The 26,642-nt window shown below is 35.1% G+C and overlaps 1 protein-coding gene across 1 annotated transcript in view; it reads left to right on the top strand.

The window, feature by feature from the left end:
- LOC114498072 (protein FRA10AC1) overlaps window positions 1-26,281 on the top strand; it is a 33,396-nt gene extending 7,115 nt beyond the window's left edge. Inside the window, exons 6-14 of the mRNA XM_028514150.2 lie at window positions 829-912; window positions 1,444-1,528; window positions 5,637-5,682; window positions 10,096-10,209; window positions 11,476-11,518; window positions 13,391-13,506; window positions 16,979-17,017; window positions 23,841-23,919; window positions 26,110-26,281. Coding sequence (XP_028369951.1) covers window positions 829-912; window positions 1,444-1,528; window positions 5,637-5,682; window positions 10,096-10,209; window positions 11,476-11,518; window positions 13,391-13,506; window positions 16,979-17,017; window positions 23,841-23,919; window positions 26,110-26,152 — 649 coding nt within the window. The 3' untranslated portion in view covers window positions 26,153-26,281. The remainder of the gene's footprint in view (window positions 1-828; window positions 913-1,443; window positions 1,529-5,636; window positions 5,683-10,095; window positions 10,210-11,475; window positions 11,519-13,390; window positions 13,507-16,978; window positions 17,018-23,840; window positions 23,920-26,109) is intronic.
- Window positions 26,282-26,642: the final 361 nt, after the last annotated feature.

Raw genomic sequence — 26,642 nt, 5'->3', positions numbered from 1 at the left:
GACCAGTGTTTCTCTCCCACCTCAGTGTTTCTCTCCTCCTCTCTCTTTCTCCTTTTCCCTCTCTCTAAAATCAGTAAGCATGTCATTGGGTGAGGATAAAAAGATAAAGATAGGGCAAACAAGAAACCTGTTTCTAATATTTCTCACACATGAAATTGCTCCCTATGTTGGAGGCTTTTCTTGTCAGAGCCTTTTGGTTTTGTGTGTTTTTTCCCCAACTTAACAATTTTCTGAATTGGGAGAGCCCTAAAAAACTTTATACCATGTCATCTATCCCAGACTAATCTCCCTCTCAGTTTGTCCTATACTTCCCAACAATCCCTTGTTCTATCCCCAGTCTGTTGTAGTATCTAGGAAAATCGTACCCTTCAGCTCTCTTCCTTACTCAGTCTTCCTTGGAAGCTGTAGAAAAATGAGGTATGGAAAACTCTGTATATGTTTTTTAAATTAAATCTCATAGGGTAGTGTTACTTTTTTTAGATTCTGAAACTTACTGTCATACATTTTTTCTTCCATTTAATGTTTACTCAGATTTCTTATCCTCATTTTGGTTTTTTAGCATCATGTTTATAACTGAAACCAGTGCCAGAAATGGATGGATTTCTTATCCATTTAAGTTTCTTCTGTATAGCACTCTTCACAGTGCCTTTTGAAAAAGTACTGAAATAGTTTTTACAAACGTATGTACATATATACATACAAATAAAACTGTCTTTATCTTTTTGTATTATCTTTTACTCAGGTGTTTGAAAATATCACAACTGGTTTAACCTCCTAAATTTGACTAATTCTGTGTTTACATTAAATTAAAATCATTTTATTTTCCAGGGAAAATGACAAGACAGACATGGATGTTATACGAGAAAATCATAGGTTCCTATGGAATGAGGAAGATGAAATGGACATGAACTGGTAATTTTAGCCATCGATGCATAATGCATCAAATGCTTTCATCCTGTCTCTCCTACCCTGCATAGATTTGTTCTGAATTGAGGACATAAAACCATTCCTCAGATTACTGAATCTAGTTTGGTTCTTTTGGTAATTTTTAGCAGTTTTAACTGACTTCTTACTGCTTGAGTTTATCTTTAAAACACACTTAAAAAATATTGTTTGTTGTCCTGTAATGTGTGCTTCTTTTTAAATTTTTAAAATATTTTGGGAAAAAGCAATACCTGAAAATGGTTCTAAAAATCCAAACATTACAACGGGTAAAAAGTGAAGAGTAAGACTCTTTCCCATGTCTGACTGTAAGTATTCCAGATCTTCTCCCTGAGAGAACAACTTTAATAGTTAATATTCAGATATTCTATGCACATATAACTAATAGATCTCTTTTAAAACAGTAATTGTTATATTATGTGTTATTTATTTGACATTGCTTCCAAGTAGCAAACTATAATTGGATTTCTAAATGAAGATTTGTATTTTTTATAAATCTAGGGAGAAGAGACTTGCAAAGAAATACTATGATAAATTATTCAAGGAATACTGCATAGCAGATCTCAGTAGATACAAAGAAAATAAGGTATGCCTTCCAGATGTTTAATAGAGAAGGTTCTTATACAAGTGTATTGTTTCTTTTTATTACATCGGCATGCCCCACATTATTCTTTTAAAGATGCTATTTTAGTCTAAATTGCCTTGTTTCTATGAAGTATCATTTGGGCCATTTTAACCTCTGCAGCTGTGGAATTTATAAAGGGCCCCTCAGTTAAGGGTGCTTCTTTGTGAGCTGAGGCAAAAAAGTCTAAAATTAAACACAAGTGGCTACTGGATCCTGTTCCTCGTGAGTCTAATCTAGAGCCTCTAGTGATTATAATGAATGATTTGACAGGGCAGAATGATGTCTTGTTTCACAGATGAAATTGATAGGCTGTATTTTCCAAATTGATTACCAGTTATAAAGAGGCAGATGCACATCTTTTGTTATGTAAATGTCTATTCTAGTAAAATTAACTCTAATCAGTGCTAATTATAACAGCAGATTTTCATTCTCACTTTACATCTTACTTTAGTTAATATTAAAGGGATTTTTATTCCTATCTCAGATTTTACATTTTCAGCTAGAGAAGGTGACCCAAGAACATATGGTCTCAGTTTGAAATGAGAGAGGAGGGAATGTTGCATAAATCTGTGTTTGGGTAATGTACATTTATATTAAGAAAGACAACCTGTTTATCATAAGGATTTTGTTTTTATTTAAATTGTTAAATCTCAGAACCATGGTTGGTTTAATTTTTCATTAGTGCCTTTAACATGTGGGTTGCTTTACAGTATTCCATTAGATAGTATTAGTGTCCATTTTTATAACCCTGTTTACAAACCCATGCACTTGGTGTATCCCAGACTTCCTCAGTTTCTTGTGAACTGGCTCTCATATCTGTACTAGTTATCACCATATTGAATCCAAAAAGCACCACAGCAGTTGGAGTTAATTGAAGTTACTACACTGCAAGTTGAATGTGAAAAATAGGTCTTTCTAAGAGCACATGACAAACAGGCTTTTCAACTGTGCCTCATGTATTGATTGCTTTTCAGTATTTATTGAGGACTAGGCTGAGTGGCATGGATTAATACATGGTGTCTGCTCTTAAAAAAACAGTTAAGGGGAGAATGTAGCATACATAGTAGAATGTAACATAGTAAATAATTAAATATTTGTATTTTCCATTTGAAAGTAACACAGGATGTTATTGGAGATCATACTTTAAGGAGGATAATCTTCAAACAAGTTACATTTTCCTATTAGAACATGATGAATAGTCAGATGCGAGGGTTAGTGCAAGTAAGAAGTCGATACAACTCTCAGGTTTTGAGTGTGAATATTAGAGAAATGTAAAATATGGAGGGAGGGGGATCTGTCCTAAGAAATTAAGACTTTATCTTTTTTAGACCAGTTTTAAGTTCACAGCAAAATTGAGGGGAAGACACAGAGATTTCCCATCTACTCCTTACCCCACACGAGGGGAAAGGTAGATGACTGGTTTTTGGTCTACAGTGTTTGAGGTGTTGGAGACAGTAGTGCCTTTGATTTCCTTGCAAGAATGCGTTTTCTCACAGTTCTATTTACCCAAGGCAGTATTTTATCCTTTTTTAATTAACCAGCTCCCAGCTCAGTGCCTACTATATATAGCAGATATTTAGGCATTTTTAGTGAATTCCAACCTTTGCCCCACACCTCCATTTCCTTGTTTTCTTTCGTCATTGAGAATTTGTTTGGCTCCAGTTAAGATTAGATTCAGCTGTTAAGATTAGATTCAGCTGCAGGGAACAGCGCTCCCAAAGAACAAAGCAGCACTCCCAAAGAACATCGGCTTAAATGAGCTAGAAGTTTATTTTTCTTTTATGTAAAAGTCCAAGTAGATGGCATGGAACCTTGTGTTGTCAGGAATTTAGAATCCTTCTCTCTCATTGCTTCCATATGTGAGCTCTTTGTGCTAGAAGGTAGAGTAAGAAGAGGCTCAGCACCAAGACCTGAGTAAATCCAGCCTATCAGCAGGAAAATTTATATCTTCAGGAAAGAATATAAAAACATACTGAGGCAAAATCTCTATAATCTTTACCAGTAGGACATACTGCAGTTGCTTGTGACATTTCTTATCTCCCTGTAAGGTTAAAATGTTCATGGTGACAGACACTATTTTAATAATTACCCTTTATCCTGAGCAGAGTGCCTAGCCCAGTAAGGAGCTGCTTAATAGTTATTTGTTGAACAGATTAATGAATGAAAGAAAAGTTTGGAAACTATTATGTTACACATTTATGTTTTAATGGACATCCCAGCATAGGTTGGGTGGAAAGCAATACTTACATACATGTATAGGTTTAAAAATAAAATTAAACAGTTATTTTGAATTTTTTGTTTCTTTTTCTCTAGACTGGGAAGATACTCTTTTTTTTAATTAGAGAAACACTGATTTGTTGTTCCACTTACTATGCATTCATTGGTTGATTCTTTTTTTTCTTCACCAGAGGGTATGTTTTTCATTGAGTTTAGAGTGAGAGGAAGGGAGAGAGAAAGAGAGAAATATCGGTGTGACAGAGAAACATTGATGGTTGCCTCCCACATGCACCCTGACCCAGGATTGAACCTGTAACTTAGGTATGTGCCCTGGCCAGAGATTGAACCTGCAACCTTTTGGTGTTTGGGGACAGTGCTCCAACCAATTGAGCCATCTGGCCAACGCTGATTTTATATGTGTTCTGACTAGAGATCGAACCCACAGTCTTGGTGTTTTGGGATGATGGTCTAATCAAGTCAGCTACCCAGACAGGGCTATTTTCTTTGTGTTTTAATCAGAATATTTTGAAATATTTTGTGCCCTCATTTGCATTTAAAGTACAAGATTGTGTAATTCAAGTAATAAATGATTTAAAAAAATAAAAATGACAAAGTTAGCCAGTCACTGAATACTTCATCTGAATTATCTCTCTTAATACAGCAACCTATGAGATTAGGATTCTTAAAATAAGGAAATGGATTGAGATGTTAAGTACCTTTCCCAGAGCCATAGAACCAGTTATGGAATGGTAGAGCTTGCTTTGGGTCTGTATAATTGTGGAGCTTAGCTATTTTTTTAATTGAATTTATTGGGGCAACATTGGTTAATAAAATTTTATAGGTTTTAGGGGTACAGTTGTAGAATACATCTGTATATTGTATTTTGTGTTCACCACCCCAAGTCAAGTATCCTTCCATTACCATTTATGAGAGCTGAGCTTTTAACCATTATAAAAATAAACTGAATAGAAAACTATGCTACTAACTGGAATTATGGTAAATTAGCATATGAATGTAAAAGATCTTAAAAGGCAGTGGAGAAAATCATTTTGAGCCAAAAAAAAAAAAGGAAAGTTGTTTTTTGGAATCTGAAGGGAAGTTTTACAACCGTCTGCCGTAGGGCTCCAGACGGTACCATTATGCTTTCCTGCTCGTGACTATGCTGTTGTCGTGGGAAAAGAGCCACCCCTGCGTGCGTGAGTGGGTGTGGTTGTGTTTCTGTAAAACTTTATAAAAACAGGCAGCCGGCCTGTGGGTGGTAGCTTGCTAACTAGTGGTATACTATGCACCAGGTACTATTCTAAATACATGATATGTACTATACCATTTAAACTTCTTAACCGAAAGAGGTAGGTACTCGTATTATTCTACTTTACACGTGAGGAAATAGGAACAAATAGATTAAATAACGTCTTTGGTATTACAGAGCTGTTTAGTGGTAGACCTAAGAAGTAAACCCAAAGAGTCTGACTCCAAAGGCTGCATTCTTGCACTGAGAATACTGCCTCGTTACTGGACCATGACCTCTTTACCTCTTTTTCTGTTTTTTGTCAGTGTTATAAAACAGGTTATACTTTTTTTTTTAATTAATTGAGATGTCTTGTGGCTTGGCACCTTAACTTTTAAAAGTAAAGCAAATTGTTTCCTAACAGATAAGTTGGTAATTGTTCAAATGTATTGTTAAATACCTGGAATCCTGTAAGCAGAGAAAAAGCTATCATAATGGGAATTAGGTTTATTTTTAGGTTGAAAAATGTAATTATGTCAATTGTGGGCTCCATGTTTAGATTTATATACAATTTAAATAATGTTTAAATTTACTCTGGCATAAATGTAATTTTTTTCTTGTCAGTTTGGATTTAGGTGGAGAATAGAAAAAGAAGTAATTTCAGGAAAAGGTAATTTTTTTAAATTTTACTTTTGAATAGGAGAAGGTTATTTTGTTACATTATTGAATTGAAGTCATTGGGTAAGAGTAGTCCTAAGGTATACAGTGAGTGATTATCTACAAAAGTAAAATTAGAAAAGGTGTATTTAGGATATATTACTGGCAAAGGTCAAAATAATATAATGCTTTAGATTTTTACTTTTATTAGAATTTTTGCTTTTAGAACATTCAGTTGAGGATAAGTAGAAAATGTTTAAAAGATTTTATAGCAACTTAACTATCAATGGATGAATGTTTGAGTTTTTCTCTTTATCGGTTTTTTTGAATAACAATAAAGTATTACTCTCCTCCAGTCAAATCCGCATTTTGAAAGTAGAAATATCACTTTGAACCTAAAAGAATTTTGGGGGAATCACTGAGATTGAGCCCAAATATTTAGTTTTACAGCAGAAGCTAGACACTTGTTGGGCAATCAGTAAATGCTTTTTCTATGCAGTGTTGTAATCTATTCATAAATTTTTTCTGAATACTTAATATCTCTATACTGCATTGTGCTATAAAATTCTCTATTGAGCCCTGGCTGGCGTAGCTCAGTGGATTGAGCACAGGCTGCGAACCAAAGTGTCGCAGGTTCGATTCCCAGTCAGGGCACATGCCTGGTTTGCAGGCCGTAACCCCCAGCAACTGCACATTGATGTTTCTCTTTCTCTCTCTCTATCTCCCTCCCTTCCCTCTCTAAAAATAAATAAAATCTTAAATAAAATAAATTAAATAAATAAAAATCTTTTAAAAAATTCTCTATTGATAATTGCATTTTTAATTGTAATAACAAGTAATGTTAATGTTATGAAAACTACAGAGGAACATTTAGGAAATAATTTTTTAATGATTTTATTTATTTTTTTAGAGAGAGTGAAAGGGAGGGAGAAAGAGAGAAAATTAATGTGTGAGAGATACATAGTTGCCTCTTGCACACCCCCAACAGGGGACCTGGCCCGCAACCCAGGCATGTGCCCTGACTGGGAATTGAACTGGTGACCTTTTGGTTCACAGGTCAGCACTCAGTCACGGAGCCACACCAGCCAACAGGAAATGATTTGAAAGTAATAACTTAAAAAAATTTTTAACTGAAAATAAAGGTTACATTTTAAAAATGATTAAACATTTATAACATCACTGTGGTTCGAATATACATCTTCCACAACTTGGATATCTATGTCAGGTGTGAAATTGTTTATGCAATTAAACAGTAGAAATTTTTTTCTTTTTTTTTTTTTTTTTTCCAAGTTTGGGAACTTCCGTATACACATTTTTATTTATTTATTTATTTATTTATTTTAATATATTTTATTGATTATGCTATTACAGTTGTCCCATTTCCCCCTTCACTCCCCTCCACCCTGTGCCCCCTCTCCCACCCACATTCCCCCCCTTTAGTCCATGTCCATGTGTCATACTTATGAGTTCTTTAGCTTCTACATTTCCCGTACTATTCTTGCCCTCCCCCTATCTATTTTCAACCTACATTCTATGCTACTTACACTCTATACCTTTTCCCTCCTCTCTCCTCCTCCCACCCCTACTGCTAGCCACCCCTTGTGCCCTCTATTTCTGTGGTTCTGTTCCTATTCTAGTTGTTTGCTTAGTTTCTTTTGGTTTTGCTTTAGGTGTGGTTGTTAATAATTGTGAGTTTGCTGTCCTTTTACTATACATGTCTTTTCTTTATCTTCTTTTCTTAGGTAAGTCCCTTTAGCATTTCATAAAGTAAGGGCTTGGTGATGATGAACTCCTTTAACTTGACCTTATCTGAGAAGCACTTTATCTGCCCTTCCATTCTAAATGAGAGCTTTGCTGGATAGAGCAATCTGGGATGTAGGTCCTTGTCTTTCATGACTTGGAATATTTCTTTCCAGCCCCTTCTTGCCTGTAAGGTCTCTTTTGAGAAATCAGCTGACAGTCTGATGGGAACTCCTTTGTAGGTGACTGCCCCCTTATCTCTTGCTGCTTCTAGGATTCTCTCCTTCGTTTTTACCTTGGCTAATGTAATTATGATGTGCCTTGGTGTGTTTCTTCTTGGGTCCAACTTCTTTGGGGCTCTCTGTGCTCCTTGGATTTCTTGGAAGACTGTTCCCTTTGCCAGTTTGGGGAAGTTCTCCTTTATTATTTGTTCAAATAACTTTTCCACTTGTTGGTCCTCCCCTTCTGGTACCCCTATAATTCGGATGTTGGAACGTTTAAAGGTGTCCTCGATGGTCTTAAGCTTTTCTTCAATTTTTTGAATTCTTATTTCATCATGCTCTCCTGCTTGGTTGATTCTATCTTCCTTCTGGTCCACTGTGTTGTTTTGAGACTCAGATTCCTTCCTTTCACAATTGGCTCTCCTCCGTATGTCTTCCTGCATCCCTTTTATGGTAATCTGCATTTTTTCATGTAATTTGGATCCAAAATCAACCAGTTCCGTGAGCTTCCTGATCACCAGTGTTTTGAACTGTGCATCTGATAGATTGGCTATTTCTTGGTCACTCAAAAGGATGAGTCCTGGGGAACTGATCTGTTCTGCTGGAAACATGTCTTATGTCTTTCCCTGTCTCTCCTATTATTTTACTTATTTATTTATTTTTTTTCCGGTCCGGTCGCTCTTGTTACGGTGGGGGGCGGAGCCTTAGGTGTTCACCGGGGCTGGGCGCCCCAGTCGCTAGATTGTGACGTTATATGTGGGGGCAGGGGCGGGAACGGGGACAGGAGGGATCAATGGTGACCCTTCCGTTCTCCTGGAGTCAGACACTTCCCTGGGCTTCTGGGCCGTGAGCTCTGCCCTGGTCCCCAGTCGCTGCCCCACTGATTCCCCCAGCCACTGCTTGCGTACTCAGGGATCACCGCTGCACCGCTGCGCTCTTGCGTCCCGGATTGCTGTCACGCCAATTTTGCGCCAAATTTCCCCCGACCTACGCGCGCCTGTGACCCGCGCCTGTGACCCACGCCAGCCCCGCACCCGCTTGCTCGGCTCGTCGTCCTCTACCAGTCTGGATGTACGGGTCTACTTCAACTTCTTGGCTGTCCGACTTCCATTTAGATACATCCTCTGACAATTCTGATATTATGACTGCAAATCATTGTTGTAAATTATTGTAGTTCTGTTCTTGGTTGTGCGAGGAGGTACGGTGCGTCTACCTATTCCTCCATCTTGCCGGAAGTCTCCGAAATTTTTTTCTTTATATAAGTAATATCAGCCATGGAACTACTTTAGAGGACAAGAAAAATAATAAATTTAAATAAACTTTTAAAACTTTTCTTAAAATTACATCTTTGTTTGCTTTTGCCTAAACCAGTGAGATATATTGAAATGTCTATCCCAATTTAAAAATTTTGTACTTTTATTGAATGGAATTTTCAGATGATGGTGAACAATGCTGCCTTTTAAAACAATTGATGGACATTCTCTAAATTCATGTAACTGAAGAAAGGATTAGTGGGGAAAGGTAGAAAATGCTATTGCTGTGATTTATAAAGTCACAGTTTTGCTGTTTTAGCAATAGAGCCATTACTAAACATGTACAGATTATTAATAAAGTATTCATTTGGAATAAGTAAAAAGTGCCCATTTAGAAAAGTTATCAGCCTTTTGGACAGATAATTTTCAAAATTGATTTTGATAATTTGTTGTGAGAATTTCAGGTTCCTGGTAGTGCAGATTATTGAGATACAAATTTTTTATTTGTACAAATAAAAGTTTGATTTTTTTCCTATCAAAGTTAATAATTGTGCTGCTTTTTTCCCCCTCTCGGATCATCAGTATTAATTCCTTTTTTGCAAAAGTATTTAATGTACAGTTGACATGATAATGTGGTATTGATTTTAGTGTCAAGTGATTTTAAAATTTAGAGCATCGGGTTTGATTACTTATTCTACTTATCTCAAAGTGCTAGCATTTAAAAATGTGCTTTAAATGCCATTTTATGCTGATACTTAAATACCATTATCTTATACTTAAAAATATCAATTTTGATATTACTATTAAATATTGAAAAGGATTCACCTAGGTGTATGTGCATGTACTTTGGAAAATACATTTATTCTTTTAGGGGATTAGTGAATACACTCTAAGTGTTACCATTTTCCAAAGTGTAAGATTGCCTAACAGGGACTCACTAAAACTCTGTATGTAAATACAAACAGTCGACTTATCTATTGAGCCAAAATTCTGTGACTGATTTTTTTTTAAACAGTTCATTCAGCTCTTTAATTTGATACTTGTATACGGATTTGTTGAGCATTTATAATTATTGTGATCAGTTGTTTATTAATGCTGACTTTATAGAACTAAAAATTTATATATGTTAAGAATAGATTTCACAGATACCAGATTATAGAGATAAATATTATCATCACCTATTATAGCTAATAATTCCTTCCTTTTTTTCAGGCCAGTTTTTCTGTGGAAATAAATATTGTGATGAAAAAGACAGCTTAAAGAGTTGGGAAGTTAATTTTGGTTATATTGAGCATGGAGAAAAGAGAAATGCACTTGTTAAATTAAGTAAGTTGACTCAAGGTTGGATATAATTGGTTTCTTTAAAGTTTATGTAATTTAGAGTTTAAAATATGTAGACTAATTTTTTTGTAGGAACAACTATAAAGGACACATGGACAATAACAAGGGAGGGTGGAAATGGGAGGGAGGTGGGGAGGGCTGGGCATTGGGCTGGAGTAGGGGGAAAAGGCAGAAAACTGTACTTGCACAACAATAAAACAATATTACTACATGAAAAAAATATATAGACTGATTTAAGTTTCAATTAAAAAATTTTAATGTATCTTCCTATAAGTGCTCTTTTTCTAAGAGCTTCCCAAAGTCATAAACAATGCTTGAGCCTAAAATTTTTATATTCTCAGCATTATGGTGACATTTAAGTGAAACAGTTCTAATGCCAAATGTAATTCCATTTGTAAAGTGAAGATCTCTTCTCATTAACTTAAGCATGTCACCAATGTAAAGTAAGATGCATAGTATCAGAAAAGGCACTGTAAAATATCATGTTAGCTGATAGCCATACTGTTGTGGTAGGGATAATAAATAAATACACTCTCTTTGTGTCAATAAAGAAAAAAATTTAGGAGGGCATAATTGTCCTTGATATCAGTCTTAAAAGCTTAGGGTTGTACCCCAGAATATAGTAGTTTCTCTTTAATATGCATGTTTTAGACTCTGTCATTCATTCATTTTTTTCCCCCTAAGCTGTGGTATGTCAGCATCTTCTCTCCATTACGTTAACAACCTTCTCTGGGTCTTAAATAAATGTGCCCTCAGAGTGTGCTGCCTGCTCCAGAAAGAAGTCGTGAATTTCCCCATATGCTGCTTAATGCACACCAATACAGACTGGTTTCTGAGTTCCTCCTGGAAGTGCTTATGAGGAAAAGTTAGCTAGTGTGAACTGAGATTAAGGCAAAAGAAGAGGCCACAATTGTGGAGGTTTTTGAAAAGCTCTTCCATTTGAAAACTGTAGAGCGCTTCAGAGGAAATGACTATACCCATACTGTTGTTATTAGATGTCTTTGATATGAGGCTCCCTATTGCTTTTAGAATAAATTGACAGCACATTTTTCTAAAGTAATGTTAGGATGTCAGTTCTTCAAGCATTCTAATATTTATTATATACATGCATTTTTTGAGGTGGGGAGAATTGGATTGATTTCTTTAGATTGTTTCTTGTAAAAGATATGAGGAAAAGTGATAATTTATGATACTGAAGGTACAGTAGCAGTGCAGTTATTCATATTCAGCTGTGTAACTTTTTTTTTTTAGGATTATGCCAGGAATGTTCCTTTAAATTAAATTTTCATCACAGGTAATACTATCTTTTAAAATGCTGCTGTTAATGTTTCATAGTCTTGGATGTACTCACCTGCACTGGATGTCTAAATGTAGTTGTGAGTGGTTGATGGTTTAATTAGTTGATTATCTAGAATATCTGGCATCACTTTATGACCAGATAGATGAGGGAAGTGGAAGTTTGCCAGGCCCTACTCTAGCCAAGCAGTTTTAAATGTGAGAGCCTGTGCAGGGTGGTAGATAGATTATAGAATTTTTGGTTCGGAGTCAGTGTTCAGATACTGTAATATTCTTAGAAGCTATATTATGATGCAGATCTTCATAATGTAATTCTCATGTCACATTTACACTTTTAGCTGTTTGTCAATATGTGTCTGCATACTGAGTTGGGGAGGGCATCAGTGTTCTGTAATCTGCAGTATATGTAAGAGTGTGGGCTTTGAAATTAGACCCCTGTGTATTCCTCTCAGCTACTCCACTACTAGTCCTCTTTGTGGGCAAGCCGCTTCACCTGTGTGAGACTCAAGTTTTATCATCTCTAAAATGAGGGTGCTAAGGCTATTGTGGGGATTAGATGAAAGTGTATATAAAGCACTTGGCACAGAGCCTGGCATATGGTGAGTCAAACGGAGTGGAGTCCTTAGCACGAAGATGTTCAGACAAAGTCTGTGTGGCCTGTCACGATCGCGGAGGTCAGGTTTCATGTTCTGAATGACAGTTGGAAGTCTAAGAGTAAGATTCTGCAACTTTATAGCATATATAAATTAGTCTAATTTTAAAATCAGCTATGTTATAAATGTATCCTAATATTTTAGCCATTAAAATAGATATTAAATAATTAATAATATTTTAATTTTTAAAATTAGCAGAAAGTTTTAGGTTACTTGAATAGCCTAAACCATTATTTTCCCTCTGTATCAATGATACTGAATGATCAAAGATGTTTATTTGAGCTTGACTTTCAAGCTTCATTTCAAACTTGAAATGATTCTTAAGAGGTAAAAAATGGTTACTGTCTTAAATAGTATTATAATATTTGGCATACCTTAATTTTTGGAAAATTTATACATTTTTTGAAAGTAACCCTCTCTGTTGTCTCATCATCTTCCCTTCCTTGTCTGAGCTTCAGCACTGTCATATTTTCCTGTAAAGTATTTCTTTTCTTAATAATTAAAATAAATTGCTTGCCAGCCATGGCACTGAGGACCTTGTAAACCTGGCCTAGAAGGAATAAAACTACCACAGTAAAAGGACAAATAGTCCAAAGTAGACATATGAGTTAACAATAACTCCTTCCACCTTCATTCTACAATACTTTTACTAAAGGTTGTGGCAAAAGTAGTTTCAGAGTTGTGAACTTGTGAAACACAGAGTTTATTCTTGTAATATTATTTGTTAATCATTGTATTATTTTCCATACAACTATAAACCTACTTTGCCCCACCCAATATATTCTTTTATTCTTAAGAGAAGAATTTTCTGTTTATTGCTGGTATAGAACTATCACAGTGGTTTCTTTTTGTTGTATGTGTTTTTTTCAAAGTGTAGGCAAATATGAATTATGTAGAGGGAAATGAAATTGTTTTGTAATTTTCTTTTAAGTGGCTAAGTAATAGAATATAAAAAGAAGGAAATAAGTAAAAATATGATTTATGTTTTCTCAGGTTTGTATAGAGAACTTATAAAAGATAATTTTTTGTCTCAGAGTTTTCAGGCTTATTGTCTTACAGAATTGTCTTAAATAATATACTAACCTAAAATATTTACAATTTCTTTATGTAAATTACATTATAAAAATAAGCACTTTGATTTTTTTTCTCATTGGTTTTAATTTTTGTAAAGGTCAGTTGAAAAAGTTAACTTTAATTTTATGTTGTTCAACATAAAGGAGAAAAGAAGTCAAGTCCAAAAAAAGGAAGGATAAAATAAAAGATTGTGAAGAGTCAGCACATAAAAAATCCAGATTATCTTCTGCAGAAGAGACCTCTAAGAAAAAGGATAAAGGTAAAGGGGAATTAGGATATAATATCTAGTCACATTTTTTAACATGAAGTGTAATCATCCATGTGTTTCAAATGTAGAATTTAATTGGTGAATGCGTTTAGAATTCTGTTTTATAGTGGTTGAAAGGAATCTGGTTGGAGAATTCTGATAAGAATTTATAGTAACTTACAGGAGTTTCAAGAACAAGGTTGGTTTTGGTTCATTTTTGGCAGAAGGTATTATATTGCAAACAGCCTTCTGATTGCTGGATTTGTCACTTCGAGACTTGTTACTTTGAGCAAGTTACTGAACTTCTTGAGTTTTACTTTCCTTATGTAAGTAGGGGTGATGTGAATACTTGACCTCTGTACTGCTTGAACTTATTGTGGAGAATCAAGAATGTAAAAGGCACTTTGACCACTAAAACAGTACATAATCTATAGGTCAGTATAAAATTATAACACTGTGATTTCAATTGTTCTAGTCTGTGATTTCCTTACTAGTTTATGAGCTTCTTGTAATGATAGAAAATGATATAAATGTCATCAGAACCTAGCATGGTGCTGTGCACATATACTGGGTAAATAATTATTAAATTCAAATTTATTAGTCAGCCACTTATTTCTTTCCTAGTAATCCTTAGGCTTTGTAAGCCTTCAGTTCTTCATGTGTAAAATGGTCATGATAATAGTACAATAATCACCTTATGGAATTGTTTAGAAGTTGAGATAATACATGCAAGCAGTTTGCTTTGTACTTGCCCCAATTAGCTATTATAAAGGTTACCGCTAGTTGCTTTTTCAGTCCCTTATAGAATCAGATTGGCTGTAACTTAGAGTGAATCAAACTTAAATTAAGTAGGTAATGGTAGGTTGAATTAGATTGATTCCAATGTTACCTCGGCAGGAGAGGGCTCCCTTGCTCCACCTGTGAAGATCTTTAGCTAAGTTACATTCTTATGTGCATATTTTTTCTTCTTGCATGTTATATTTAAGCATGTAGTGCTGCCAAGTTTTTGACTTGGTAAAATTGATAGATGGTGAGAAGAAAATACTATTGTTTATTGAGAAATGGTATTTGAAGGAGAATGCCTTTTTTGTCTCTTTCTTAATCATTAACTACAAAATATATTTTAATTTCATTTGAGTTTTTAAAATTTTTTATTTACCCTGATGTACTATTAAAATATTTGAAAATTTTGTTGGCATTCATTATTGTATTACATAATATTGTTGCATTCATATCATAGTATGATACCATGTTAATTGTTGCGTAGTCCAAATAAAAGATGAACTAATTAATCCCTTTCTTGTTAAAATTTATTCAGTACCTTCAAAACAGATAATTAGGTAACTGGCTACTTGGGGTGAGAGATGGCTGGACGTCTCAGATTATACATATATGTGATCTTCCTTATAAATATTCTTCCTTTAGTTTCCATGGTTTAGTAGATGATATCTCTGTCAACCTAGAGAACAGTATCAGAAATCTGGACATTATCCTTGATGCTTTCTTTTTTCTCATTATTTATATTAAACTTGTCACCAAATTCTACCAGTTTTACCCTAGGTTATATATTTCTCAAGTTCTCTCCACCCTGGTTCACACCACTGTGTTTTTTCTTCTGGACTATATCTCTGTTCTCCCTACTGGTTCCTTTACTGTCTTGACTTCCCACCTTCCCTCCTCTAACTCCGTTTGCCATAGAGCAGTGGTGTCCTGTTGTTGTTAGGATAATAACCAAAATCCTGCACGAAGCCCAAAGGCTTTAAATGATCTGGCACACGAGGCCTTTTTCTTATCACTCTCTACTTCACTTTCACACTTTACCCAAATAGCCTTTCAGTTTCTGGAAATTTCAAACTTCTTTTAAATTAGGGACTACACAGATACTATTTCCTCTCTTCCTAAAACCCCCAGTCCCATCCTAACTCATCCTTCAGGTCTAAGCTTAAATGTCACTTCCTCAGGGATCCTTTCCTGACTCCATCCCTGACCATGGATCTATTAGTAAATTAGGGCTCCTATGATAATTATATCACAGCCCTGGAACTTTTCCTTTATGACATATATGACAATTACATGAAAGCCCAAGGAGGGCAGGGATACTGTCTGCTCATTGATATATCCCCAGGACCCATTAGCACATGTTAGGTGTAAATAATAAACAATGAGAAAATGAGAGACTTTAAAGATTGTTTCAGGCAACTTCAGAGATAGAAAACCAAAGTACAATGGAATTGAAACATCTTATTTATTCTTTATTTAGAGCAACTTTGATAGCAGGGTACAGGATATTTTTTTTTTCAATTTATATGGTATAAAGTAGAAAGTGACGACCTTTTAGCAAACATATAGGAAAACCATGTGAAACTCTTTAATATCTTCTTATCTGGAGCTAGATTGATCTTGATGTGCTACTGTCATGCCAGACCACCTTAATTTGGCCCAAACTTGAATTGTAATTAATAAATGCTTAATAGCTGTATTTGGACTGTAGACACTCCTTCTCAAAACCATGTGCTTGCTTGATTTTCTTCTATCTTTCTGGCCTCTCCTCACCTTTTTTGACTAGAATTCCTCCTCAGTCTTACTTACCCTTAGATGTTGGAGTTGCTCAGACTGTTATGTAATTTCCCTTCTTTCCCTTCCACTCCCCACTTCCTGTGTGATCCTATCTATTCTCATAGCTCTGGGTTATCAGTGGATGGAAGGATAGATAATTGAACATCTAGATGGCTGAATGAATGGAGAGGAAGTTTAAGAAAGACAGATCAGTAGCTTGACCTTGAGGACCAGTCTGCTTTGGTAGGTATGAACTAGGTACTTAGGTAAAATGTCTTGACAGAAACTCCAGGGTCTTAACCCTCCCACCACCACCCCATCCACAAGCTGTTCCTTGGAAAGGCCTTTCCTGACACCCTTCAATCCACTGAACCAGGCAAGCTTGGGCTCCTGTTAGACGTTTCAGAAGCACCTGCACTTTTCCTTTGGAAGAAATCATTTGACAACTATTGTAGAATCGAATGTTTTAGTTTTATGACATAATTATATATGTGATTTTCAGTTACTGAGAACTAATTCTCACCTATATATAATCCTTGAAAAAATATTGTGAAAAATGAGTATTTATTTGTACATGGCTTTCAGATGTTACAGATGTTAAACATCTATATAGATAAAGTATTGGTTCCATTGTAGGTTGATTTTTTTTTTTTTTTTAGTAACATGATTTTTTTTACAGGTATTCACTGTTTTTTAAGCTTTGTGCTAGGTATTCTATTTCATATGAGGGCATAAAAATTCCTCCAAAAAATCTAACATTTTAATTAGAGAGATGAATCTAAGGAACATGAAAGATTGGAAGACCATGAAGTGCTTTTCTGTAAGACTATAAATTAAATTAGACTGTTGGGAAGAATTCTGGTTACAGCTACAACTGTTTCACCACTGTAAGATGGCTCTTAACAAAACAATGCCATTTCCTTTTCAGGACATTCATCTTCAAAGAAATCAGAAGATTCTGTAAACAGTAAGTATCAAGTATCTCTTCATTTAATAAAAAGATGTAGATTCAAGTTATTTGCAATTGTGTTTCCTATGAATTATGACCTGCTGTGATGTTAATTATTTTTTATTTTTGTACTATGTGAGAAAAATCACAGAAAAAGACCAGTTGTGTATGATTTCTTACCCAATTGAGAACATTTAAAAGTTTCATATTTTACATATAGAAGAGCATAAGATTTTTCTCCAGGAATGCAGTGTATACACATTTCAACTTGACATTATGGAGTATGAAGGAAGAGAAATGGAGGGATGGGGTTGCATTGGAAAAAGATTTGGGGAGGTGGGTTTTAAGATTTAAGAAATGTTGCTTTTATTGCACAGGACTGAGTTATGTCTGTCATTTGGTGATTTTGATCAAGTGAAGTGTGTGATTCGTGCATGAAAAGCAAATGTTTGCAACTCGTTGCTACTGGTTAGTTTTTTAATTATAAGGTTTTCACAAGATTGGATCAAACCAGGTTAGATTTGATAGAATATTTGCTACAGATTTTATTATATTTTTTCCCTGTAGCTTTCCACAAAGTATTCACAGTGACTTACAAAAATATATACAATAAAAAGTTCTAAAGACATCAAAAAATGGAAAAAATAATATAGAATAGCAAAATAAAGCTAGAGGTGAAATTAATACAGAAAAATGTTTACCAAAAAGTCCTGCATGATTGCAAAGGTAGAACACAGATTTGTCACTGTTTTTCCTAACAACCAAACCAAAGTAGAAAACCACCAGTACAATGATTAATTATACCCATACGATGATAAAGAGAACATAAAGGATGTTTAGCTTTTTCTAGGCAGAGTTTTGAGAGTGGAACCTCCTGTGGGTTTTTAAAGGGGGGCATCCATTTGTGGTCTAACAAACAGTACCCTTGCACCTCAGCAGCAACACAGTGATCAGTTTCTTAAACGCTTTGCCGTACCCTTAGGGCCTAACAATAAAGTATTAATCAATAGCATATTTAATTCATTTTACAATATCTGGACTTATTTTATAGAAACTCAGATATTTAAGACATCTAGGCTTACTTGGACATTTATAAAGTTAGGAATTAATTTTTTTCTGATTTTAAAGTAATAATGTGTTTACTGTGGCAGACTCAGGAAAAGAATTAGTAAATACTTCAAAGCCCACCATTCAAATATAAACATTATTAACATTTTATTATAATTCTTAAGGAGAATTTTTAAGTGTTTAGTAATCAAAATTTTGCACTGAGAAAAATAGTAAAATAGAAATTTATTTAAAAGATTTAGTATTTACTGCCCTGGGTAGTTTGGCTCAGTGAATCGAGTACCAACCTGTGAAGCAAAGAATTCCTAGCCAGGGCACATGCCTGGGTTGTGGGCCAGGCCCGGTTGGGGGTGCACGAGACACAACCACACATCGATGTTTCTCTCCCTCTCTTTCTCCCTCCCTTCCCCTCTCTCTAAAAATAAATAAATAAAATCTTCAAAAAAAGATTTACTGTTTAAAAATGTAATGAAGAAGGGTATTATCAGTGGAGGCATTTCTCTAGTTTAGGAATACACATATTCCTTAGAAGTTATTTTGTTCACACCATTTTTGTTTTCAGCGTATTTGCAGTGTTTAAAGAACTGATTTTTTCTCCCCATGTGAATCCTAATCTATCAGCAGTTTCTTCATCTAAACTGGGTGAGGTGTAGTGACAGTTTCCAGGACATAGCTAGGCATGAAACTGATAGACTTACGTTGTCTGAGGATGAAGTAGTAAATATGTATATATTTTAAAAAACACACAGGATAAAATGAGAAATTTTATTTTAGTTTTTATCCATTTCCAGCAGTACATTGCAATGAGAGGTATGAAGGCCTATTTAATGTAGAAAAAAACATTGCCTGTTCCAATTCGTTTTCACTAGTAAAAGTTCTTGACTTACTCATTTATTTTCATTCTTTTGTGTACTCTTTCTTCCCCCACAGTCCTCCCTTTAGCCCCTGTGATCTTCCCCATCTTCCAGAAGTAGCCTTAAGTCTCTTCACCTCTTGCTAGGTCAGACTTCTGTTAGTGGAGAGAATACTGTACCCAGTGTGAAGAACCTCTAGTGTAGTTTGTTTCTTGAAGAAACACATTATCCACCTCAAGGTGACCTGCTACCCACTTGACAGTCAAAAAGCCACTTACCATACTGAGTAGGAGACATGTACCTTGTTATGTACAGTATGCCAAACCCAGATGTCCTCTCAGGTGTCAGCAGTCTGTCTTAGATGGCCTTGGCAGTGATTTCAGAACTCAAATTTCCCTAATCCCATTTTTCATTTACATGTGGTTACTGTTCAGTTATGCTTTTACCCCCATTGGACATGGGGATTATTAAAACCAAATATATGAAGAAAAACCTAATTTCTGTGGGGGAAAAGAATTGTAACTTGCATTTGTTGAGTGTTCTTTGTCAGCCACAATGGCAAGTGGTTTAGTTGTGTTATCTCATTTAATATTAATAATGGGCATTTAATATCCCATTTTGCAGACTAGAAAATTGAGACCCAGAGATTTACAGGCATACCTCAGAGATATTGCAGGTTTGGTTCCCTACCACCACAGTAAAGCCAATGTTACTATAAAGTGAGTCATAATCTTTTTGTTTGTGGAGGGTCTTGCCTTCAGTTTATTAAAAAAAAAAAACCCAAACAACAAAATCTAACATCTGTGAAGCACAATAAAGAAAATCACAATAAAACGAGGTATGCATGTATATAAATTGCCTGTGATCAAGTAGTTGATTAATGGCAGAACTAGGATTAAACACAGGTTGGTAAGTCTACAACCTCTTACCTATATGATTAGTAACAGTTCATCAGTGAGTCAAATGTAAGTCTATTCAGTACATTTTGGCAGATACATTATACAAATCCACATTTAAATGATATGCTCTATCTGTGTCTCGTTTCTATCTGTAAAATGGGTATAAAGAGACTTTGTTGGATTATTATCAGTCTAATGAGATAACATTTGAGTAAAGTGTGTGTCTGATACAAAATAGGTCTCTGATAACCTGTAGCTATAATTGTTATAATATAAAAGAAAAATACCAAACATTAAATAGATTCTGTATTTGTTCTCTAAAATTGGTCAGACCAAAAATTAAGTCTATAGAAGTCTGATCTGTTGATTTGTTGTCATAATTGGAGATTTGCCACTTCTTCAATAGGCCAAGATATTCAGATATCATATAATAACCAGGAAAATCAAAATGATAGGCCTGCTTTTATTCAAATATGAGGAAAATTGTGTGTGGTTTGCATCACTTTCTAAAGGGAATTGAAAACTTAAAGCAGTCAGGAACAGAACCCACAGTATTGACACAACTTGAAGCTGTGTCGTGGGAAGCAGGTTGAAGGAACTGTGGATGTTTAGCTTGGAGAAAGATGCGGGAATTGGGGGGAAAGAGGTCAGGAGGGAGACGTGGAAACCAGATATTTGCAAACCCACTGCTATGTGGGAGACTTATTTTTGGTGTGTGGGGGACAGGGGGATTTACCCCCACCCTCTGCACTCTTCTTAAATTCTGAATGGCTGGCCTAATAATAAAGTCGACATAAGATTAGATTAACAGGAGAAAAACATATGCACATGAGAGGTCATAATGTGATGTTCAGATCATAAAGTGAAGCGCAAAGAAATGATCGAACCAGGTATCTTTTATAGTTCTTAGACAAAGAAACAATAAAGCAGTGAAGAAATTGACAGAAGGGGAAAAAGTGCTCATTAGAAAGGAATGTGAGCAAGGTTTGGGTACTCGTTAATGAGGCATCTAAACAAAATGTGGGCTTAGGTAGTGAATGAGAGAAGAGGCGACAAGGTTTGTTTACACACATTCTTTGGCTCTGGGTCCTTTAATTCTAATAAAGGAATTCTGGGCCCCCCAGGTGCAGGGAAGGAGGGTACCTTTCACCTGGAAGATTTAGTCCCTGCTTTTAGAAACAGAAAGGTCAGAGTGTTTTTTCACTGGCAGTTTCCTAAGTAATTTTAACTGAAAATAATCAGTGTGCTGTTGTGAGATGTCTTGGGGCCGCCTGCCTTGGGCCCCCATAGGTGACTGATTGGCAGAACTAGAGTCTGTGGATAGAAATTGCTGAGGACAGAGTTTTGCCTTAATTTAAGGAAAAACTTGTCAGAACTAGCTGAAGAAAAGAATGGGGGAATGTGCTGCTTCAGGAAGTAGTGAGACAGATGTTTAAGTGTAGATTGGATGGCCACTTGTTATCAGGGATGTTACAATAAAAGATTCGTTCATTGGATAAGGGTTGGATTAAAGACCTTTATGATTCCCTTCCAACACAGAGTCAAAGACTTAAATTTTGATCCCTACTTGCCAACAGATTTGCATAGGTTTGACGCTGATGCAAGAGGGTCATTTTGTATTGTCCACCATACTAATTTTTATTTCTTTAGCAACACCCCTCCCACCTCTGGCAGGTTATAGCAGTTATCAGAGCAATGATTTGTAGTTATTGTCACCCTCAGGGAAATAGGAGATGCTAGATTCATGGAGTTAGTTGTAAGGGACCTTAAAGGTCATGTAGTCCGATATTGTAGACTTACTTCTCAAAAGATATTTCACCAGTTTTTTAGCAGGTGCTCTTTCAGAGACAGTTATCTAAACTGATTTGATTTTTTAAGGAAAACTTGGTTGTCTGGCATCAGAGAACTGGTGTAGGAAAGCTGGCATCTGGAAAGTACTTTTGAGCGGGACTATGAGAGCAGGTGGTTGTAAGGCCTTTTGCAATTTGCTGTCCACTTTCAGAGGCATTGTAAATTTGTTCTCTTATCCCCTGGCTGGCGTAGCTCAGTGGATTGAGCGCAGGCTGGGAGCCAAAGTGTCCCAGGTTCGATTCCCAGCCAGGGTACATTCCTGGGTTGCAGGCCATAACCCCCAGCAACCACACATTGATGTTTCTCTCTCTCTCTCTCCCTCCCTCTCTCTCTCTCTCTCTCTCTCTCTCTCTCTCTCTCTCTCTCTCTCTCTCTCCCTCTCCCTCTCCCTCTCCCTCTCCCGCCCTCCCTTCCCTCTCTAAAAATAAATAAATAAAATCTTTAAAAAAAAACCCAGAAAAAAAAATTTGTTCTCTTATATCGTTAATAGGGTTACACCATAGTGATAACTTTATTAAGCCTACGTAGTTTTTCTTTGCTTTTTTTTTTCCATAAAAATGAAAGTGGAAGACTCTTAATTCTTATTGCATAATTCAGTTTGGGACACTGGCTGTCATTGAGTAGGAGTCTTGTTCCAAAGGCTTTATAATTTTATCATCCTTGTTTGTATATCATTAGAAATACATCCCTCTCTTTTTGATCCATTTTTGTTAGAATTTGGGCCAGAACAGATTCAGTTAGGACCAAAGTTCAGATACACGTATTGACTGAAGGAGCAAAGTCCAGCAGGTGAAGGGCTAAAACCACCGTGGCGAATCAGTGCTGTTTTATTTTTGTGCTGTGTTTGACTAAGGGACATGCTGTTTGACGTTCTGTGCTGCTAGGCCAAGTTTGTGCCAGTTCTTTTTTAGACTAATGGTCATTATTGGAGAGGGATTATTTACTACTGTGATTACATTGTGGCATATAATTTTATTGCCTCACAATAATTTTTACTGCTTGATAATTTTTAGTTGACTAATATAAGGTGGTTGATTTGAAACATATATTTTGTCATAATTCAAAAATAGGTGTATCTTATTTTTAGTTACTTCAAAGGTAGTGTATGATTGTTTAAAATACAAAAAAATTGAAAATGCTTAAAGTAGAAAGTGAAAGTATCCCAGGCCCACAGGTAATGTAGTCACTGTTACAGTCTGTGTGGTCCTTATAAACTTATAATACATATATACACAACACAAATATAATTCTCTATATATCTATATGTAGATATTTGCATAATGTTTAACCGTACATCGTGCTTTCTGTGACTTAAAAAATTTAACATATCACAGACATTTTTCCATGGTGATACATACGGATATGCTAAGGTCTCTCGATAGCTGCATAGTATTTATTCAACCAATCCTTAATCCCTAATTAATAGGGATTTAGGTTGTTTACTTCTGTTGTTATCATCATACAGTGAACATCTTTGTATGTATATCTGAGGTGCTTATTTTAAGTAAATAATTAAATTCCAAAACCCAGCATTACTGCTCAAAGGGTATGTACATTCTAAACTAATCTGTATTACTAGATTTTCCTCAAGAAAAAGTTTATAGAAATTTTACTCCTAACAATGTATGAGAATGTCTGTTTCTTCACTGTAACAGGCCTCTTCTAATTAATATAATCAACATTAATTTAAAAAAATATCTGACTTTTCTTTCATAATTTAACTAGCTTAGTCCTACATAACTAGTTAAGTTTTTGAGGTCTTGAGCCTAAAGTAAATGTATACTCTCTACAAAAATCTTAACTTGCATGTCTTTTGTATGGCCAATAAAAATAAGAAACTACATCAAAGACAACCATGTTTATTACAAGAGATAATTCCTTTATTAGAGTTAATATTGGAATCACTACTTTGTGTAACTTAAGTTTTTCCATGAGCTTTTAACTCCTTGGTCTTTTTACTGAGACAGTTTGGTATACCTCAGCTTATTTATTTATTTTTAGAAAGAATTTATTGGTCTGGAAGAGTGAATTAAATTTCCAGAGAGCCATAAAAGTTGAAGCTAAACTGCAATTAAATCTGAAGTTAATTTAATTGCATTGGTGGGTAGTTCAAAATGTATTTTAATTATAATACTCCCGTCTTTTAAAAAATCTCTTTTACATGAACAGGAAGCTCTGATGAGGAAGAAAGTACTTCAGAATCTGAACTTTGGAAGGGTCCCCTACCAGAGACCGATGAAAAATCACAGTAAGTTCTTACGTAAATAGGTAATACATACCCTTTTTATCAGTTAAGGAAGCTATGACCACAGCCACTCTTGACAACAGTTAATGAAAAAACTTATCATCACGAAAGTCTGTTTAATGCCAAGGACCACCTACCCTGGTAAGATCAGAGATTATTCCCAGCCATTGTTTGTGGCTATAAAGAACCAACTTGTTCAGCTTCATCTTGGTGAGTAAATCTTTCCTCACCTCTAATGGATGACTTGGATTTTGCTCAGATTCCTTCAGAGAATGGTTGTTTACTAGCTTCCAGAGCAGTTCATGCATGATGTTCTGATTGTCATAAATCTGTACAGGGGAGGGAGCTACTTGAAGACATACACAGGTGTACAGGTTTACTTGCCAACACCCCTTTGCCCACACAGACAGATAACTCATTGCCTGCGTTTTCTCTGATGTGGATGGAAGAGCTGTCTGGATATGGGCTGGGATGTTACCAGTTTTTGTCATAGGCTGGGGTGTTCACCACTTGAACTTTATCTGTTAAAAGAGGATAAAATAATACCTATTATATAGAGTTTATTATTAAAGTTTAATGAAATAAAAAACGTAAGGCACATGGTATAATACCTACAAATATGGTAACTTCTCAATAAAGTTTAGTCTCATTTTGTTTGTCCCTAAGCATATGTGGTTCATAATAGAAAGAGACTTGTTGAATTACTCATAATTCAGTGAGTTAAGCTGCTTATAAAATATCTTGCTGATTACGCTAAATGTGTGTTCTCAGGTATGCTGTAAAGAGGTTTTTTTAACAAGATTATTTTTTACTGTAGCCTTTGACCTTTTGTTTTATTTGTTTTAGCCAAAGAATTCTCACATGTGTGGTCATTATACATCACATTAAAAAGTTACTGGTATAAATAAAATATTGCTATCTTAGTTAAATCATTGACTAAACTTTCAACCATATAACTTCCCCTTGAATAGCTTTACAGCTGAAAATGATGGAATAGGTCTTACAGTCAACTTACCTTTTTAGCAATAAAGATACATAAGTAAATTTTAAGAAGGCTTTGTAATCCCAAACTCTGTGACTGTAAAAACTTGACACTGATTAAGTACTAAACATCGGAGTTCACACAAAGATGCAGCTAATTTTACTTAAGTTCTTACTATTTTTAGAAGTCTACTGCATTTTTCTGTCATGATAGGGGAAAGGGACAGTAGCACAGGGAATACCAAGTTCCAGATAATTTTTTTAAATCAAATTTATCTGATTTTGTAAATTTTTTTCAATTTTGACATAGTTGTAATGGCTTGATGCAGTTACATTTATTTAAAACCAAAATGATAGAGTCCAGTTGTGAATCTCCAGTTTAAAGAGCATTTTCTAAAGACTGGTACACTGAATTTGACTATTCAGCTTGATTTCCCCATTCCCAGAAGGAGGAAAAACAACTCTGCATACATTTAATCCTTATAGCAACCCTATGAGGAAATACAGTGTTCTCCATTTTACAGAAAAGGAAACAGCCCAGAGAATTTAAGTAACTTGCTCACCTTCTAAGAGGTGACAGAGCTGGGACTTAAACACTGTTGGACTTGAAAACCTGCTGTTTCCACAGCACCGCTCTGGCTCCCAGCGTTAATTCTTATTAGTACTTTATAATTTTCATAGTATTTTTAACACAGTAATGTACTATTTAATATCTCTTTTCAGAGTTTTGTTCTTTGTTTTAGACATAATCTGCTGGTACATTTACTGTTTTACTCTTCTAGTAAGAAAAACTCGAAGCCTAAGCATATTTTCCCTATTGGCTAGGAGTAACACTTGTATATTTCCTTTAAAAAGTTTCTTTTTACTCATTTCTTGATCAGACTATAATTTAATATGAGAATGAACAGAGAAGTTATAAAGTGAACCAAAAAAGTGAAGAAATAACATTTTACGAAGTACTTCAAAGTAAAATCTTAGGTAGTTATTACATTTAGGGAGAGGTACCAACATATAAAAGATTTTCATTTCTGGGTATAGTTTTGGTTATGTAGAAGCTGAAAATTATTGAATAGATGAATCATGAAATATATCGATAGGTAGAAAAATAAGCAAATATTGAATTAAAATATTTCTATTGATCTCATGTATCACCTAGTAATTTTTTTCTCTAATTGCTTATTTTAATTAATGTGTATACTTTTTTGTAAATAGGGAAGAAGAATTTGATGAATATTTTCAAGATTTGTTTCTGTGAGATGGAAGAGTGAAGCCTACATTCCTTCATGTAAAAACACACTTCGAAATGATTCCAAAAAGTTTTATCTGCAAGTTGCAGTTTGAGTGATTTGTCTCTAGAAATAAAAATTCAGCTACTCTCAAGATGTCGGATGCTTTGGAAGTTCATTTGTTGTATTGGAGACACTTTTCCCCATCTTTTGTATATCTCTTGAGTTGATTATCTACACCTATTTCATCGCTAGCTCCTAGAGGATGGAGCTAGTACATTGCATAGAGATCCCATTGCTTCTTGATTTTGTAGGGAACAAAAAATTTTTTTTCACTTACTCATATTTATATTCCCTTGCCTCAATTAGTTAAAATTATTAGGGTTATTGGAATCTAACAAAAATCATAAAGTAGATTAAGTATATCTTCAGCTACTTTCATTTGATACATGGGCATCCCTCTTTTGAGCACCTGCTTCCTATTACCACCTATTTCTAGCTATCTTTTTTTTTTTTTTT

The sequence above is a fragment of the Phyllostomus discolor genome, chromosome 5 (assembly GCF_004126475.2).
Source record: "Phyllostomus discolor isolate MPI-MPIP mPhyDis1 chromosome 5, mPhyDis1.pri.v3, whole genome shotgun sequence".
Lineage (NCBI taxonomy): Eukaryota > Metazoa > Chordata > Mammalia > Chiroptera > Phyllostomidae > Phyllostomus > Phyllostomus discolor.
This window is presented reverse-complemented; position numbering and strand designations above follow the sequence as displayed.